At 36.0% G+C, this 21,260-nt stretch overlaps 1 protein-coding gene across 1 annotated transcript; it reads left to right on the forward strand.

The window, feature by feature from the left end:
• The first annotated feature begins 4,177 nt into the window (after positions 1-4,177).
• Positions 4,178-20,845, forward strand: barx2 (BARX homeobox 2). The gene is made up of 4 exons (XM_065279344.2): positions 4,178-4,599; positions 11,985-12,297; positions 17,365-17,449; positions 18,892-20,845. Exons 1-4 carry the CDS (start codon positions 4,413-4,415, stop codon positions 19,183-19,185), a joined length of 879 nt encoding a protein of 292 aa, XP_065135416.2. The 5' UTR covers positions 4,178-4,412; the 3' UTR covers positions 19,186-20,845.
• The last annotated feature ends 415 nt before the right edge of the window (positions 20,846-21,260 follow it).

A 21,260-nucleotide genomic window follows, 5' to 3' on the forward strand; every position in this document is an offset into this window, starting at 1 on the left:
TATAAACTTTTAGTATATAGACAGAATTTTTTTGAATTATTTGTGTTTAAACCAAAATTTCAGGTGTTAATAAACCCTTTGTTTGTTAAATTATCTTTTGTTTTTGTGCTTTAATTGTTGTTCTCTTTTAGTGGTTATCTGGCCTGTAAAATCTGTGAGATTAATTCCAAATCTCAACACCTGTTTCATCCATGGTCATTCTTTTACCTTGGTTAAAATTCTTAAACAGGACTGGAGATGGCGCCATGCCTCCTCCTGATTGAAACATAGGCATTGGTTCTCAAACTTTTTGGCTTGCAGCCCACCTTGTGTAGAGTGCATCCCTTCATAGCCCCCCTTAAAAAAAACATGACATAAAACAAACTTAAACACAACTATTAAATGTATATCTATTAAATTTGATAAATCTGGGGCCCTGGCACCATCTCGTGGCTACCAGTTTGAGAACCACTAGTGTAGGTTAATGCTTTTATTCTAACATTGGAAAAATATTTAGGCTATTTCTTTTTATTATAAAAGAAGTATACATGCATGATTTGGTGGCAAATCAGCTTTAGTTTAATTGACCCTATTTTACTAAAAAAAATTATGTTTATAATAAAATAATTTCTGCTAAAAATGTGGTAAATCATGTTTTTTCAAACAGAATGAAACAATCAGGTATGGTACTACATTTTGAATTTACTATTGGCACTATTGTGATTTGCATAAGTTATTTAGTGCATAATCAATACTACAACAACGTGAACAGTCGTGATACATTTGACCTACAGTATAGCGTTATCATTCCGCTTATACCAGCGTGTCAGCAGGGATGGTTTAATGTCCGATAATCTACCCTTCCGAAAGTGATTTAGTCTGCTAAAAACGGCTCCCGTTGTGCATGAACCCGTACATCCCACACAAAGCTCCTCGATCCAAAAGTGGAGGTGAATTTGCACTCCGAGCACTAAACCCTGTGTCTCTATTAATCTGAAGGGTATCGGGTTGTCTAATGAAGCTGCTGTATTGGGAAACCCGTTATTGAGGAGCTCAGCCTCTGGGCATCAGCCTTTAATTGACTGAGCTGCTTGGCGTCATCCACAAACCGGACACTGGATGCTGTACAATGTCTTTGTAAATGTGTTTATGTTTTATGTGTTTATATGTTTACTTGCTTCCACCGTGTACTGGAACAATACTATTATTGTTTAACATTCTACATTAAGATGTTATAACTACATTTCAGTTATCAAAAGGTTTATCAAAAGTCAGTTTTCAATTGCGTTTTTCAAACAGGGACGGTGCCTGCTAGCGTGGCTTCAGTGTGACTTAAATTATTTAAATAGACAAAGCAATTATATTTAAGTTAAAACATCACAATGCTACATATTTGTTTGTGTGTGGGATTTTTTATTCAGGATATTGAGTATATTTTATTGGGTAAATTGCGAGTGGGGTGTGGAAAGCCTTTAGTCAAAAGATTGGAGATCCACTATGACTAAGGGTTTGCTGTGGTTTTCTTAGTTTTGTTGGTTGATTTTGTTGCACTCGTTCTCTTAAATCAAAATTACATCATCATATTTTTATTAAAATGAACACAATAACCAATAGCCTACCATTTACTCATTAGACATTAGATTAGACGAAGATTAATGTCAACCGAAAGTGCAAGTTATTTTTTGTGTGCTAACACATTTTTCACCACTTTGGACATTTCAATTTTAGACCCTTTGATAAGTTTTATAACTTTTTCCCTTACCAATTCCTTTAAAATGGCCCTGCGTTGTGGCTGCTTATTAATAAGTTTTTTAATGGCGAGTCACTGTAAGATCTCACCAAACTCAGGTTGCATGAAGGGTTCACAGGTGTCATAGTGACCCCACTTCCAACAGTACCGCTAATCTTAATATTCTGTCATATCCCCCTATTATAAAGTCTGCCGAGGCAAATCCACGCAGTTGTTCTTATTTCTTCCCTTTGATCAGCTTCTCAAACCAAAACGAGCTTTCCAGTATAGAGATTTCCTTGACATAATCCCACAAGCTTTGAACGCGGCGGCTGCTATCTCGGATCCTCTGCGAGTTATATTTACTCTCTCATACATGGGGAAATGATAATCATTTCGACAGCGGACACAAGGCTCTGAAAATGAGAAACCCGACACTGTCCCCGTTTAAGGAGTTCAGTGCACCCTTTACATCAAAGCAACGGTCCATCTGTGATAAGCATCATAGTGTCAAACTAAAGTGCTGCTGTCTGACGAGCTTTCTGTCTGTAACAAAAACCGAAAGAAATGTCTGTCTGTCTGTCTGTCTGTCTGTTCATATCACACGGTTAATAGTGTCTAGTATGGGCGTGCTGAAACTGATATGAGAAACACCACTAAAACACCTGCACGACCCTATTCTGCCTTTTGATTTACTGTATGCAAGTTTTTTTTTATGAGAACATTTACGTTTGAATGTTCAATTAAGTTTGATTGTTGTATTTTGCTCTATATGGGACCTTGTTGCTTTAACAAAATTACAAACAAAAAGTCCCGTATTTATATCTATATTATATAGCCAACTATCCAAAGCGACTTACAAATGAGAAAGCATTTTGCCACATGAGCCGACAATAAACACAGTATATAAATCTTCGTTTATATGAATAAAGAAGATAATATGCACATTGTAGAGGTTTTAGGTTATATCGGATAAACGTTGTAATAAAAGGAAGCTAAATATCTTGCATTTAAGCGTAGATAACTTATTCCTATTATTTTCGTTATATTTGTTATGCCTTTGTTTTAGTGCAAAATTTAAGGAACTGAATATTTATTTTTATATTGTGGTTGTTAAAGCGTTTGCAATATTCACGTTTAAGTCAATACTGAAAACAAATATTTTAAATAATTAAAAGATAATTGTATACAAAATTAATTACATCTTTGATCATTATTTAGGTAACACTTTATAAGAAGCTATCTGCTAACATTATATAATGCTAAGTCAACGTTTTAATATATCGAATATTATGCATTTAAAGTTTAAATAATTATAAAGTTAATAAATGCACACAGTATAATTGTCTTCTATGTTTTATAGTGTTTATAATGTAAGGTTAAAATGCCATATGTTATTCTAGACTTTATTAATAATTACTTTTGCATTTAGACTTCTTGTTTTTAAAAATAGTATGCGCTTAAAGTTATTTACATAAGTTTAGTAGTATTTTTTATTTATTTGAAGGCTTGTAACTTTCGGCTTCAAACAGATATTTCAATGACTTAATGCCACTTGTTCTGGCAAGTGAAATAGTTGCTGTACGTGGGTGTTGATTTATGCGTTTCCGTACGAGGCTATTTACAAACATCCAAAGCAACAAAACAAGTACAATTAATGCCTAAAAATAATCGAAGAAAAAATAAAACTTCTATACGAAATGATAACATGTATTTAATATTCACATTGTACCGCCGACGTTAACAATAAATACGAATAATAATAAATAATTATTTCCACTATGACTTTAAGTCTACTTACTGTAAGTTTTATTTTTGATTGTGTTTATGTTGGTTTCTTGCTACACGGTATCACAACAATGCTCCGTTATAAGTCACATTGTATAAAAGCATCTGCTAAATGAATATATGTAAATGCAAATATAGCAAATACAAATTAACTAAGATTTATCAAGATTATATTTTGTCCATGGTTTCATATTTTATGAACAATCTAGTACATATCAAACAAGGCAGCATCATGCAAAGCAAAATTATGCGCACGTAGTCCTGGCTTCTAGTCGACCTCCATTACGACCCCCATAAGTGACAAAGCGTGTGCATCCTAAAATCTTATTATCATAAACGAAGCTTTTCTCTGCATCTTAATGACAAAGCGCTTCATTGCAGGGCAAAATGCGTATATGGAAGTTTTAACGGTTAGATAATACTACTACTGCTACTACTAATAATAATAATAATATAACGATGCAAGAAAAAAGTTGTTCTGATAAAATACAGTTCCGCATTGTGCCTAGAGAATATCTGTCATGTAAAATAAAGAAAACCGGTTTATTATTCTATGAGAGAGAGAGAGAGAGAGAGAGAGAGAGAGAGAGAGAGAGAGAGAGAGAGAGAGAGAGAGAGAGATTTTGATTGACGTGAAGTGTGTCGGCTCCTCCATACAGCAGAAGTGTAGTGATAGGAGAGTTGGTTTATATAGCGGTGAGTCAGAACGCAGCGCGCACTCGCTGCATGAATGAGCGCGCGAAGACACTGAAAGCACTAGCGCAGCTCAGCTGCACAAGGATTTCAAAGCCCTTAAAACGAGATGTCTTTATAGAAAATAATCATATGTAAGAAGTTTTACACGGCTTTTAGCGAATTATAAACGCATTTTAGGAAAGCGTCACATCCAGTTTAGGCTGTTTTATATTGGGACACTATGCATTGTCAAGCAGAGTTGAGACTCGCGAGCAGCGCGCAGCTGAAAGCGGCCAGACGACGATACAAGACTTTCATGATAGACGAGATTCTATCCAAAGAAACATGTGATTACTTCGAGAAACTTTCACTTTACTCGGTGTGTCCCTCTTTAATCGTCAGACCCAAACCTTTGCATTCATGCTCGGGTAAGTGACATAAACATTTCTTTTTGCAAGAGGCGTTACTTCTGATGTAAATTACTTTAAAATGTTAATGCCTACTTTTGAGGGAACGTTAATGTCGTTTACATTATTTTCTGCCTTTCCATTGTTTACACAATGTTTAATTATGTTTTCCCGACATGCAAGGTGTAACTTGTTAAGAAGCGCAATGCCAAAAAAATTAATAATAAACCTCTCATTGACCTTGGCCTGCGGCAAGATTTATTTGTTGTGAATTAACCATATTTTGCTTATCAAAATCACTGTTATCACTTTAAAAAATAATGTTGACTCTTTTTTTGCCATGTATTGCTGTGCGAAATAACGTTTTACACGTACAGTATAAATAAACCAAATGCACTAATAAATTAGTGAATCAATGTTGATTTTGAATTGGAATTAGTAGGTAATACCATTTCTTTTTGGATGTCTTTTATTTTCTTATTGTATCAAAAATAAGTTAATGCGCACTTTACGCACTAAACCACTGTATAGTGAGCTGTTACACGAAATAGCTATAATTAGGATGTATTTATGTTATATTTTAAAATGTTTAATAACATATTTCCCAACATACTGACTGTCAAACACACTTATGCAAATCAGTAATATTAAGTGCTATCTTAAATGCAAAATGGTTAAAGAGAGCTTAAATTTTTTTATGACAGTACAGTAAAATAACACAATACGTATGTAGTATTTTCATATAATTTTATTTATTTATTTATAATGTTTAATCACGTTTTGAATCAACATTAAAGTTTAATTGCATGTTTTTAACTCCAAAGCTGCATGGACTACATGAATGTGGCCTAACTTAATCCAATAATGTGTATTTTATTTTAGTTGTAAATGCATTAAGCTTACTAAGTTGATGGAAATTCAAATGTCACATTTGAGATTGTGTTTTATTTTTAATTTGTCACAGGCATAATGGTTATGGAGAGTTTTTAATTTTTAACCATGTGCCAACTTTGCCTAATTTAGCTCAGGGTATTTCCCCACTGCATGTTCGCTTAAAATGCATTTGTTAAGTTCAGTTTAAAATCTGATATCTATGGTAAAAAAACTAATTACCCCATGGAGCAAAAACTCTTGAAAACACTGTTTAGAGCACTGTTGCCCCATTTTTGACTATGCAAAATATGATGCAGTCAAGTCTGACAATTAACTTGAACCAACAGGTGCAATGCTGTTTCATTATAATGAGAAGCATTGTGTGAAATTCACAGGTCATTTTAAAATGTTTCTGATGTGTTATAAATACGGGTAGACATACATCAGGCATTATGGGGTGCATACAACATTGCTGACAGTCAAGACACTTAATCTGTTTCAGTTGATTGTGTCATAACAGCAAATGTGCCACAATGACATCCAAAGTGGAAGATTGGTGGCAGTACCCGGAAGATTAGGTTTAAAGGATTGATAAGGTGTATTTGTGAATTCTTGCAGCAGCCGAGTGTTATCCACAGGTTTTAGCAAGTACTTAACTCCAAAGCCCATTTGTAGGCCCTTTTCTGTCATTTTAATCTGCACTCACTACAAATAAAAAATCACAGTAAATGTTGTGCCAATGTTACATTGTCATCTGCAGGAATAAGTCTCTTAGTTAATAGATTAAGATTTTAATAAATTGTAATTATAAAAAAACAAACATTGCAATGTATTTTACCCAAATGTTTACTATAGTAACACTTCATTACCCTAGAAAGAAATCTTTATTGTTTCTACATGACAGTGCAGGCCAACCGCAAATTGTTGGAGTGTTAACAATGTAAATATAAATTATGAATTTTCCCAAAACAACTTACAGTGCCTTCAAGCTATACAGTTTATCAGTATGTGTTCCCAGGGAATTGAGCCCAGGACCTTTGTGTTGCTGACACCATGCTCTACCAATTGAACAATGTACTTTCATTCTTTTGGTAGGCAAGGCATGATAGATATAAACAAGTAAAGCCTTTTGTTTTTGTAAAACTGCTTATTGTTTTTAGGAAAATGTCAGATTTCACAGCAAATCTTGATTTGCTTTAATATAAAGTTTTTATTTCAAATAATGGGGTCGATACTTGCACACTTATACATATATAAATGTAATGAATCATTGTATAATGTATACATTTATTCATTCATTTAGTGTTTATATCTGAGAAACATTACACACTGATTTATAATATAGAGGCAGGGTTACATTACAGTATAAATGATGCATTGCAGTTCAAATCTGTAAAAAACTTTCTAGATGTTTATGAAAATAAAATCTTGAAAGCAACCAATATTTGCATGTTAATGATGATATATTTATTAAACATCGTATTCAATTATTCAGTATGTTAACAATGTACCAGGTCAAATATACCTGCTGGGCTGTTTCTGAAATCAGATATGCTTAGTGGATAAGGCCGCATGATAAAAATAGCTTCAGCAGTTCGCTCTCTTTATGAAAAACACATTCTTCGTACACAAACACATACAATATGTGCATATTTGTTTATGCAACACATAAACTTGCGTATGCGAACATGTAGACGCATTTACACACTTCTTCTGTTCTCCGATTGTACAGTTTGTCCAGCTGTGAAGTAGAAGGCATGAAGGTTTTGGGAGGGTGGGCGGTGAGATAGAGTATCCAGCCCACATATCAAAACCCCGCACACACAGTGTCTTTTCAAGTCAGAGGAGTGTGAGATATACTATATGCCACCACATCAATGGATGGTCTGCTTAATATAGAATGTGGCTGGCATTAAGGCTGGCACTGCCACTGACTGAAAGGCCACTGACTCCAAACCCCCAGACAGCAATAAACTCTCATTCTTATTACTGTTGACACCACTAGGGGGCGCTGTATGACATGTCAAATCACAATAGAAACATGTTGCATGTAAAATGATGTTTAAATACAAAACAAGTATACAAATATTAAATGCTTTTAGGAGGGCTGTAGACAAAAGTTGGTGAGTCCGAGATGCAATGCTGTCTGCTTCCTTACCCAAACGTGTTTGAATTATACTATGACGACAGACAAACACAAGACTTCCATGCATGCTGAAAAAAACAATAGAAAGCATTACAGAAATGCTTATGGGTTAATGGTTATAGTGGAATTGTGTTGGTTTTCATGGAAACTTAAATGGTATCTGTAGGTCTCTAACTGGTTTTATTGGTGTATGGAAAACATCATTACTACCTGGACTTATACATTTTTGTAAGGGTTTAAATAGTAAACAGATGATGGTATTTTTAATGATATGTGCTTTATTTTGCTTCACAATTTAAATCATTCATGATTACATGAATTACTTAATTACTTTAAAACATATTACCAGCATCTCTGTTAAATGTAAATATATTATTTTATTCTGTAATATGCATTATAAAATTTAGATTGGGCACGGATGTGGTCTACCGGTGCTTTGCTGACACATGTTGAGGTCGCTGTAAAATATTACCTTAGAGAGAGTGTAATAACAGGTTATAATATTTCGTTTGGAGACATGTCTTTCACCATAAAGTGAGGAAAAGCTTTTAGAAGCATTTGTAAAGGAGGCAAGAGAGATAAAAATCTGCGATAACGTAATCTGCCATGAAAGCTTGCTTAAAAACAAACTAATGGTAGAGACAGACAGAGATTGAAATAGATGAGCAAGAACTATACAGTCCACACCTTACCGTTTAACCCAATGCAGACAATAAAACCGGATACCTTTCATAATACAAATGATTATGCTCACACCCGTCTTTTGTTTTCAGAAACTAATGATTTAATTTTATCTATCTATCTATCTATCTATCTATCTATCTATCTATCTATCTATCTATCTATCTATCTATCTATCTATCTATCTATCTATCTATCTATCTATCTATCTATCTATCTATCTATCTATCTATCTATCTAATATATGCACACATACCCAGTGTGGCTACATGCATTATGCAAGTTCAATATTAATGATCAGAATATTAGAGATATTGATTGTGAGATATTCCTTAAGGCAGTTATGAAAGTCAAACAATTCTCATGTTCAAACACTTGCATAACCCTTATGAGTAATATGATTTAGTACACACCACTAAATTTCTTCAGACCCTAACAATTTTCGGTCTTAACAATTTTCGGGGACATTATTAGAATCTCTGTGAAAGAGAACGACTATAACCTTTTGTACATTTGACATAGATAACAGCAATTTGTGCCTTTAGGTCAAACAGAGCAAAATAATGATGACATGTCAACACCGCTTATCTGAAGTTCCATGCCTGAGTGAATTCAGCAAATAATCGGCTTGCAGCGAGGGACTATTGTTAAAATAAACATTTTTCATTCAATAGATGCTGCTAAACTCCGTATTGTGTTTTATTCTCTCTTTTTTCAACCTGCTGGATTGGTTTAATAGCCATTGAGAGATAAAAACTCAACAGTGATGAAGCACCTTAAAACCTGTCACCACACGGCCCAACCAAAACACTCTGTACCGAGTTAAACAGAGTTCAAATGCGCATCGAGTGCCAAGTGAAGTCATCGCATTGGAATCCAATCAGTCAAGAGAAATAAGACAGCACTGAAAGAGAGCAATCAAGGGCTTAACGTTTGCTACTGTTTTTTTGGCCGTCAATTGGAAACACAAGGTTCACTCCTTAATTGTGAATAATAAAAACATGACACCTCGTTCACAACGTTTGAATGAACTCAAGGTGTTAAACTCAAAGTGTTCCTGGTAGAGGGCATGCCACCACAAATGTGTTACACCAAATTAATTTCAGTTATAATTGAATCGTAATGATTTTATTTTGACACATGAGGACTCAATTGGGAAAATATGGAATAAGGCCTTAGGAAAATTATAATGACACATGGCTGCTTGTTTTATTGCTTAGATTGATGATGCTCTGCAGGAAATGAGAGACACATCATGTGTTTGTCTGCTGTGGTCAGAGAATCAGATGTTCAAGGTTTATTAGTAAGAGACCGGTGATTCACATGGGTTCGAGATTGAGGTATGAAAGCGCTGCTAGCTGTGATTCAATTCCTTGTCTGACTTCAAATCAATGAAAAGGGCTGATTGGATCTTGACAGCTGCAAACTCTTAAAATCTGTCCTCTAAGCCCTATTAGATCCACATACTGATGTGGTCCAGTGACACGAGACTTTATAGAGAAAATTAAACAGATTGATAGAGCTTAATATGAGGCTGTGGGGATAGATATTGAGGAAAGAAAAGTTATACAGCGAGAGAGTTGTGCCAGAGGCAATGTTTCAAGCCTGGACGTGCTGCATTAGTAGCGATGAGCTCATTTTAACTAGACTATGCGAGCATGCATGTTTATGCATTTGTACTGTATGTGCATGTGTGTGCGCGCGCGTGTGTGGAAGAAGTTTCCCACTATCTCTCTGTATCTCGCTTTCCAAAATTTCCATCTAGTCCTTAAGCGTACAAATATAAACCTGCTAATGTTAATGTTTGCTTGAGGTCATAGTCGGTAAGGAAATTATGACAGAAATATTTGGCATTCTGACATTTTCTTTTCACCTATAAGCAATCAAATGATGAGATATGACAAACATTATCTAGGATTAAATAAATGCCATCTCAAAAGTTTTGGTTGAAAGTGATTTTGTTGAAATCCCGCCCTCTTCTGTTTGAGGTATGCAAAACTTTCTGATTCTGAATATAATAACGCTGACAGATTAAATGACTGCTTCTGACATTTGTCATAGATTTTGTGTCTTAAACATAAGAACAAGAGTACCGTGTGAACCTAAACAATTGCAATCGAAAGAATTCAGATGTAATTCGTAGAGTAACTTTATCCTGTGAATGTATCTAATTGTGTAATTGTCGCTTCAGGGCGTGCTGTAAAAAAAAAGAAAACCCGGTATATAGTCTTATTTTATTCATTTTTTTTATTGTTTCATTTTGAGCTTCCAAACAAGATGAAAATCAGTTTGTTTGGCCTGATTAACGTGAAAATGACAGTGCTGGATCAATCAATGAGAGCTCACTTTTTGTTCAACCAATGGCAGCTGAAGGAAATGTTCAAAGAAGAAATTACAGTATTAATTGGTATTACCTGCCAGTAACTTACTGTAGATTTTACATTTATGTTATTTACTTGCAACAGTTTGTTCAAAGTTAAATGAACATAAAACATTTTCAGTCTTTATCTTCTACAGTAAGTTACTGGCAACCAGCTGCATAATTACAGCAATTTTTTTTACAGTCAAGCGAACCCCTTGGTTGCCAAATCTCTTGGTTGCACATTCAACCACTTCCCTGTAATTCTTAGTTTATTATGGTAATTAAGCATTTGCATGTAACATATTTTATTTTTTGCCTCTGTGCCTTTTCAAAACTACTTTACAATTTCCGTTTTATCAATACAATCAAGAATTTTTCGCTGGACGCTTTTCTTCTCCAAGCAGTATAATATCCTCACAGCTTCGACCTCACTCTCTCTGCTCAGACGGGTCCACTGTAGCATTTTATGGACTCTGGCGTCTCGTTGATGTCTGAAAGAAAGGAGACGTAGAGAGAGCGAGAGAGAAGGTGAGAGGCTTTGGAGAATTAGAAATATTAAAACTGTTAGGGAGGGGGTGTGGATGCCCCGTTTAAAATTATTACCCAAAGTGCATTGTGAATGCGATCATAGGAGAGTCATTATCTTCCCAGGGTTCAATGGGGTGATGTAAAACACCGGTTGCGTCATCGCGGCGGACATGCAGGTCAGGCACTTTACATCACTGAGGGCAAAACTTTTAACACTTACCTTCACCATTAGTGTGGGTGGGGCAAGACCATAACAAGGTTTTAGTTCGCTTGTACATGACGGCTGCTTCGACAAGCTATTAAATCCGAAGGTTAAAGTTGGCTCATTTTAACAGCCTGTAAAATAAATTTTACAGTGATGTGTGACTATTGCTAGACGTAGGCAGGCAACATTTATTTATTTTGACATTTACATTTATTAGGTTTGAAAAAGTGCTTTATTTACATAATAAACTACATGAAAGTTACAATCTGAGACTTATTATTAAAACTAACATTGTGAAATGCATTGCATCAACCCTAAAACTTCACTGAGTCAAAGTTAAATTGAATAATAGTTGATTTAATATCACTATGACCATGTACCATTTTCTGGTCTTGTCTCCTAAAGAAAGGACTGCTTGTTTTCATACTGAAACTACCTTTGATTTATGAAAAATGACAAAATCTGTGACATCAGTCCAATAAAAAACAACTTTTAGTGGGTCTGTCTCAAAGGGTTTATTTTCACTATATGAAGAATATTTTTACTTCTGCAGTTTTGCTGTTGTACTATATTAACCAGGCCATTATATTTGTTCATTTGTGTTTTCCCAGGCTCCGCCCCTTTAAGATCGTACCCTCTCCTCTCCGTGATCACGCATCAACCTCCCAGCGGTATCCCACAGCTCTCTCAACCTTCTCCTCAGGGACGGGTCTCCAGCCTGCCCCTTCTCTCACCCCAGCACTCGTTCACCTCGGAGCCCACACCCAGCGAGACACCCGTCAGCATCAGCAGCGAATCAGAGACAGAGCACTCCACCCCACGACTGAAGAAACCTCGCCGCAGTCGCACCATCTTCACTGAGCTCCAGCTCCTGGGCCTGGAAAAGAAATTTCAGAAACAGAAATACCTGTCCACTCCAGACAGGTCAGTAGTCCTGTAAGAAGTGTTTGCAGTTTAGCAGGTAGAGAGTTACACATGATGCAAAATTCAGGGGTTTAAATCCATAGACTGTAAAAAAGATAGACGTAGTGTACGTGACGTCACCCATTGGTTTCTGAAGATCGTTTTTGAAGCTTAAAGTAGCCGGTGCCTGCCGTCGGCATTTTGGCCGCGCGTCACCATGCATCACTCACAGATATCCGAAAATGGGTAAAGAGGCGGGAAGTGGGTGAAGCTGAGGTGACTGGTTGCTGAAACCACACCCGCCTAGCTCGACTGCAGTGACAGCAGTGGCTGTTCAACCGTCACTCAAGTGGCCACGCCCTTAATTATGCAGCCCCAAATTGAAAATTTATCACAGGGGTGTTGTCCAGCCTGATCTCACTAAAATTCCTAGGTATTTTACGAATTGGCTAATTCATATTAACAAGAACGTATGATTATCATAAAAAACACAAGTGAAACCCCGCCCCTAATCCCAACATCACAGGGACAAAAGTAAATCATACAAAATCGTACAAATGTGGTTGTTCAAATCAGCCACCTCGTAAAATATATACGAATTACCATGAGATAGCATTCGCTTAACACTAGTGTGTCATTAAATGCATGTTGTAGGGGTCGCTTATATGTTTCATGGTAAATTTCACATGTATGCAGTTTCACACGTAATGACCATCATGATGTTTATTGTGATGTTTATTTAACATTCGGAATTGCAATTCACAATCTCAGAGAAACAAAAGTTTTAACATTAGTGAAATACTGCGTTTGCAAAACCTGATGGTAAAGACTCCTTATTTATGCAACACTGCCAGTCACCCATTTACTTCTAAATTAATATATTATCTGTCAATAATTGAGTGGCATTACATACCAAAATAAAAACCAGGTGTTTGAGGGGAGTGGTTGACAAAAGGGGAATTTGTACCGTCTGCTACAATGGTAAGTCATGTTGGAGCCAGAGGAAGTTATTACATTTTGCCGAAAGATTATGAAGGCAAACAACATTGAAACAATGTAAAACAGCATGCACTTTACGCAATAAGACAATTAACATTCATTAAAAAGTAAACAGGCTCAAGTTTGGTGTTTGGTTTGGTGTTTGATGGGTTTTAAATAAAAAAGCTGAGCGCATTAAAGAACCAAAACAAACACTTTTCATTTCAGTAACATTTTAGCCATGCTTTGAATTTCGTAAAGAAACACTACCCCATTCAAGACAACAGGGACGCAGGCCAAGAACAGCAAACAAAAGTGTATTACATTGATTCCATGCCAATCATTGAAAACACATGCAGGTGTATTTAAAACACTTTGGCGCTTTGTACAATGAGATGAGGTCATCTACATGTCGTAGGTCTTCTCTCGTGGCCACATTTGTGACCACAACACAATTTCCATTTCATTTTAAGTTCCACTTATAGATTTGGTCGAAGTGGATGTATTTCCATTATGGCCCAGCGGGTGTATTTAACTCCACGAAATCAGTCCTGTCCCACCTACAAGGATTCTAAGCGTGTCTGCCACAAAAACAATTCTCCGAATTTTTTGTCATGCGCAGCCTTAAGACGGTTTCTGTCCTCCAGCAGCAAATAAGCTGTCAGAAATAATTGCCTGAACACTGTCAATGCCACCAGACATGCAAAACCAAGAGACGTTTCCCTCCAGCATTCCACTTTTATTAGTTTGGTTTACAGAGCGCTTCAACAACTGTTCAGCATGTTGCCTTCCATTGGTCTTATGAAATGTTGCAGTGTTCATTTGATTCATTCTGGCCTGTCAATGAATCCCCGTAACTTGATCCCACCCGATCATAATACTGTCTAATTTTAAGACTCGTTTTATTTAATCTTGGAGTGATAGGACACAGGCACACGGATTTGCACAAGCTCTGTCCTGCACAGAATGAAAAAAAAATTATAAGCATGCACAAATATACAGACATTTTGAGTTATCTGAATAGCTGTATATCATTATTTCACAATAAACAAATGATGGCATGTATGGTTGTAACCTTACACATAAAATAAGGTCTTTGGTTATTGCTAAATTATGCTTTTTATCCATCTTCCTTAAATCTCACGTAATTCAAATAGAAAAAAATAAGCTATTCACTCTAATCATCAAGGTAAAGCTACAATCTTTTATAAAGTACACATTTTTTCTTAAGGGTGCAGATTAGCACCTCAAAAGTAAATACATATACTTGGGTACAACACTGTGCATAAATGCTACATATCAGGACCTTTTAAAAGGGTATAGTGACAGCTTTTTTACTTTTTGTACCTTTTTATTTCCCTAATGTAAAACAAAAGATGTTCTATTCATCACAAACTTGCAAATCAATCTTGAAATGTTCCTGAATGCACAAAGGTTTTTCGATTCATGACCTCCTCTTTAGGTGCTGTGTAGGGTTTTGTCCATCAGTTCACTGAAAGCCCTAATGATCTTTGTACTAAAAAAGTCAAGCAATCATGACTTAAAATGTGCATTTTGGATTCATAACTTAACTATCTTTGTTCATTCAACTTATTAACTTACATTAACCATACATTAAATTTAAAAAATGAAGTGCGATTAATTTAAGATTATAATTTCAAAGATTATCATTAAAATGTGTTCAGTCAATGCTATTTATATATATTTATATATATTTGTTTATTGTTATTGTTGTGTCAACTAATATTTTTAAGTTGAATTAACTATTCATTTAAGGCAGACAGATAACTTGCTTTTAAGTTGAACTAACTTTTTTACAGTGTTGTAACCCCAAAATTCAACGCCCTTATCAGTCTATACGTACACACATGCAGACAAAAATACGTTAATGTGTATATGCATTACAGCCTGCAGCTCTGCTTCAGGAATTAACAAATTAATTCATGGCTGAAGCAAGAACAAAGACAGGGGAAATTCTTTATCTCCTGACTATTTTGAGATCTGGGCCTCAAAGCGCCTTAGGTTTGTGTCGTATCAATCACACAGATGACCCGAAGGTCTTCTGCTGGTTTTGGCTCCTCCACCCAGGCCACACAATCAGAACATGAAAGCAATGAAAAACGTGTCGCAATTTAGCGCATAATGATTTATATCATCAAGAGTTAATGGTTTTTTATGAGGCAGAGATGATTATAATCTTCTTCATCATCATTATGAAGAAATGTCAGAAGTAAAACTGATCTTAGATTAGGGCCGTATCTGTAAGGAACGTGCCAGCATTGGAATGCTATGTGTGTGCACGTGTGTGTGTGGTTTTCTCTGAAGAATAATAAGCACAAACACAAAGGAGCTTCTCTTACCTGCAATTACAGCACAGAAAGCAGCTGCAAATGATAGACATCTAGATTGGTGATATTTTTAGAAAAGTACTAATTTACTCCATCGCTTGCAGTTATATGTTCTGCTTAAACATAATTCTGTATACACTTATAAATAGTTCAAAATTTACTCAGTCAGTTTGCAAAGGTTTTTTAGTGATCCAAAAATAGTATTTGGAAAGTGTTGTCTTGGAGTGTCATGTGAAAGCTATAAGTATATATGTATACAGAAGTGCCTAAACATCTTTGGTCACTATTCCAACCATAAGATTTGCTGTTTTTTTAACGATATAATGAACATAAATAATTATTTCTCAATCCCTTTATAAGAATACAACCAGAAAATACAGGAAATGAATGTGTATGCAGTATAAAAAACAGACTAAAGTTATAGCCTAATGTGTCATGTATTTAGTGTCAGCTTCCCTTACCGAGTAATAGCAGGAACCTGCAGACTCTCTCAAACCTTAATTTCTAATTGATGACTTCAGGACCTCCGTCTCCGTCTAAAGATGTTTAGTGCCAGGAGAGGTCACACTAAATACTGACTTTCCTAGAAGATGACATTTTGTTTCTTTTTTATATTTTGTGTACATATTTCCTGTAAACTTTTCCCTTACAAATTTTTCTGTTTGTATCTTAATAGACCGAGTGAAAGATAAATATGGATGATCTTTTAAACTATGCTAAAACATCAAAGCGGTTACCTAAGACTTTTGCCCAATACTGAACATATGTATAGGCATTATACACCTAGGCAATCCACTGTAAAAAAGATTTGTTTGTTCAACTAAAAAAGAAAGTTATCTGGTTGCCTTAAAAAATTTAGTTAATTGAATTAAAAAATATTAGTTAACTCAAAAAGTTGTATAAAAATTGTTGTGTCAACTAATATTTTTAAATTGATGCAAATTTTTAAGGCAGCCATGTAACTTAATTTTTTTACCTTAACTAACTTTTTACAAATCTGTCTCATAGACAAATCAGTTATTAATAAAGCAAAATGAAATTAGGCAATAAAGAGATTCAAAGAAAGAGAGAGATTTTGCAAGTAGAGAAGGAGAAAGTCAAGGGCTTTTGAAGGCGAGTGTTAATCTGCTCATTTCCTAGAAGATCACTTCACCTCACATGGCTTTCTTAGAAGCCTGACACAAGAGGTGCGTAATCCTGTTTGGCCAGTGAGAGGAACTTTGAAAGCAGATGTAGCCGAAATCGCCGCGGTTTGTTTGATAGATCGCGCTTGCTCTCTTTCAAATCCCATCTCACATGTCCAATCATTCCTATCACATTACAATAAACCAATTGTTGCATTAGTCATGCAGCGTCTGCTGAAGTTCGCCAAAAAGAGTTTCTGTTAACTTCGGGCAGGTCAGAAGCTCCATGCCTGGATTACCTTGTAATGTAGAGATAAACCAAGATGGCATTCCACGCGAGGTCTGCAATTACATTGGGCCTGGGAAGACTCTTCGGTTCAGAGCCTGGCAGAATCTTCTGATGTGTCATGCCAGCTTTGGGAATTTTGCAGCGATTAAATTTACATCTGCACTTTAGATGGCCACCCACTGGCTTTTATGTGTAAGACAACAGGTGACTTTGAGAATTCCAGTTCTGAAGTTTCTCTTTTTCATTGTCGGACTCATTATCGATGTACAGTGGTGTCCCAAAGTATGCTAGGTTTTAGATTTTAGTTATAAATACAAAATATTTCATGGCAAAAATGTCTTTTTTTCAGATTGGACCTGGCTCAATCTTTGGGACTCACACAGCTGCAAGTGAAGACATGGTACCAAAACAGACGCATGAAATGGAAGAAAATGGTGAGTCCAACCAACTTAATGGACGATTCGACACAATCTCAGTGCAGTACGTAAACATTTTAAGAGGTGGCTAACTAAATTTGTTCCACCTCATTTGTACATTTTAGTTTGATCTGCTTTAACCCCTTACAAAAATTAAACATGGTTTTACTACATTAAAATAAAATAAAAAAGTCACTGTAGTAAAACCATGGTTACCACAAAATAACCATGGTTTTGACAATGATATTTTTCAAAAAACATTGTTAAACCATGGCTACTGTAGTAAAACCAGTTACAAAAAATACACCAAAAAACATGGTTACTACACTTTTACAAAAAAAACATGATTAATTTTCACAAGGGACCTCAGTGCCTTGGGTTTAGGGGTGGGGCTTCATTATTTTTTTAATAATTGTTTCATAAAATAGTTTTCATGAGATTTGTTTGGAATATTCCTTGTTCTACTTACATTTTTAAGTTTAATCAATCACAGTTAATTTCAACTTTCTTGACTAGTGAGAAGTTGCTATAAACTATAAAAATAAGGTTAAAATAACTTAAGCTAGTTCGACTTAAGTTTTATAATTTATAGCAACTCCTCAATAGTCAGGGAAGTTAAAATTAATTGTAATGAATTAAACTTAAAAACTTAAGTGCAACAAGGATTTCTTTTGTTCTATTATATTGTATTTTTGGAGGGAAATTTGCTAAGAATAAATTGTTAAATTGTGCCAACTGATCTACACTTGATTTGCATGTGCTGTTTGTGTTGTGTCTGCACTAAAATATACAAATCAAACAACGGTGCAAAGATTGTCCATGTTTTATATCAGATCAGAATTTTACACTTGTAATCCAAGCATTTCATTTCAAGTAATCATCTATTTACATCCAGCTTTATATAGGTAACAATTTACAAAATTGTCTAATAACGTTGACGTAAGACGATTCTTCAATCGGTCAAAAAATGATAGCTGTCAGTGGAGCATTTGCATTTTGTTTGGTTAAAATAACGTCAATGACTTCATTGAAACAGACACAGGCAGCCCTTTAAACATCTTAATATGTAACTCAAAACTATCCGCCTTCTGTTGAAACATCTTAAATCCTTCTGTTTGGAAAAGGAAACTAGGAGACATATCATTAAAAATCCATTAGATGAGCCGTGAGCCACCCCTCTCAGCGTTCAATGCAGTATCATCCATGACCCTGCGGTACTCCCTGTTTGTGTATGACACTCATGAGTAATGATTTAAAGGCCTGTGCAGGTCTACGTCAGTGCCATCAGCCTCTTAAACAGGAACAAAAGATCCACAGCGCGTTCACCTCCGAGATATACGAGCGTGTACGGCCGACCCCTTGTAGTCATACATCTTCTCTTAATCACTGTAATAACTACCTTCACCTTTGACCAAGCCCTACATTTTTCAGTGCTTAACTGCATGTGTTCATCCCTCTAGGTGCTTAAAGGAGGACACGAGGCTCCTACCAAGCCCAAAGGCAGACCAAAGAAAAACTCCATCCCGACCACAGAGGAGATCGAGGCGGAGGAACGTCTTGCGGCGCAGCTGGCAGACCAGGAGAGGTTACAAACCGAGCCGCAGCTTCAGGGGCAAGACGACGTCTTCCAGTCGCAACCGCAGGATCTGAGCACTTCCGCTACACCTTGCAAGTCCATCTGCCTTTCTGGCTCAGAGACCCTGGGTCAAGAACAAGCCCCGCCTTCTCTGTCAGAAGCCATGGCAACCAGCTAAATGCTAACACGTGCTAACGCGCAACCAAAGACTTTGCTACTGAACGACTTTGTGTTTCTGATGATCTGTGGACTTGAAGGGCTTAGCAAGCCTGTGTTTGTTTTGAATGCAGTGGCCACCAAAATAAATGAAATGAATACGCCGCACTTTCAAAGTGCATGAATGTCATTGCATACAGAAATTTGTTTTGCATTGTAATGCAATGGAGTTCACACATTTGTAAGCGTTGCTAAGTGGCCAAAGACTTTATGAGGCAACTGTATAAGGCGATGCAGTTATCCATATTGTAATATTGCTTTAACTGTTCCTGCCAGCTGCCTTCCTGAAATATAGTCAGTATTTTATAATGTGTATATGTATATGGTTTAAAAACCATTAATATGCTGCCAGACACACTTACATAAAGCCGAATCACACAGACTCACTTTCTCGCACCAGTACAAGCATGTTCTGTATGGACAAACAGTAAGTGTTTAGTTTATTCTGGATAAATTCCCCTTTCCCTGTAAATATTACGTGTTTAATTGCCCCTGTAGTTTACGGTGCACCTGTGTACTATAGCTTGGGATTCTGTGCCAAAACACATATTTCTAAGAAGCTAAAATGGTAATTTTCGTTTTTTCCCCCCTTTCGTATTACACATCTATGAAGCTGCTGCCTTTAAAAGTTAATAGGACGGGTTAGTATGAATACCAGTGTAAACATGTACAAAGAGCTGGATTTTACATGAGAAAACGTGACTCTTTTCAAAGCAGGATCGTCCAGTTTGGGTAAAGCTTAACTTTATTCATTAACATTTTAACGGACAAAGAAACTGTCATCTGAGAACAAACACACACAAAAATAATATTTGGAGAGCGATGTTGATATAAGTACAGTGATATAAGTGCCCTCTCTCTCTCAAGCTAGCTGTAATGTTTTCTGTGTTTGCGAAAGGAAAGAATTTCCATTGTTCGTTTCATGTGTGGCATGCATCAATTTTATTGTATCTGAACTGAATTGTGCATCAAATCACTTTTTGTGTATGCATAACCCTTGCACAGCTAAGTACTTGGCTAAACACATGATGTATGGGCTCCCAGATGTAGCATGCTAGCTATTGTATGATTCCTCCTTTTTTGTTCCCATTGACAAAAATGAAAAATTGTCTTTTTCCTCAGTGTGATATAACGCGGCTAAGTGCATGATTTTATTACTTTAAGAAAAACTACTTAATCTGTCAGAGACGCAAAGCAATTAATAAATCACCTCAGTAAAACCTGCAGAAAAACTGCCAAAAGATAAAATGTGTGAGACATGTGGAAGCCCGCAGGAGCTTTGTACATGCCTACAAATCTGACTGACAGTCTACACATACATGCCACAAAAACTGATGATGTCCAACCGTTGCTGCCTTTTACTAAGACTTTATTTGTAAAGTTTTTTCTTCAGTGTTTGGCTAACAAATATTCCTTCTTTGATACAAAACACTATTTTTGTGGTGTACATACTGAATTGTTTTGGGTGAGCAAATAATGCAGTTATTTTGTATCTTTTTTTTTTGTGGAGAAGACTATAGATATATGATGAACGTCCCTTTTTCACCCAAGTGTTCTCTTACTGAATGTGCGTGCCTGTTTGCATATTTAAAACATTTAATAAAGATGACATTAATTTTGGAGCTCTGTGTATTTTTTTTCTTTTTCACTGCACTAATAAAAAGATTTACTGCAGACATTTTAGTAGACAGGCATATAAGCTTTAGAAAGGGTCTAGACATTGCCCGAGGCTTGCCTCAGTGTGTGAAAAACTTGTTTAGCTATTTTATAGACTAGGATTAACTACAAGTCTATATAAAGGCAGTAGCGTTTGCAGTTAACCTTAAAAAAAAAACTGTCAATAAATTATGCAGAACTTTGAACTACACTGTAAACATTGATGTAAAATCAACATAGATTTTCTGTTACTTTAAAGGAAAACGCTTAGGTTACTCACGTAACCCCGGTTCCCTGAAATAACGGGAACGAAGCATTGCGTCAGTTAGCTGACGCTATGGGGGAAACTCCTGTTTACTCCGTGACTGAAGCCTATTGGTT

The sequence above is a fragment of the Paramisgurnus dabryanus genome, chromosome 9 (genome assembly GCF_030506205.2).
Source record: "Paramisgurnus dabryanus chromosome 9, PD_genome_1.1, whole genome shotgun sequence".
NCBI classification, from domain to species: domain Eukaryota; kingdom Metazoa; phylum Chordata; class Actinopteri; order Cypriniformes; family Cobitidae; genus Paramisgurnus; species Paramisgurnus dabryanus.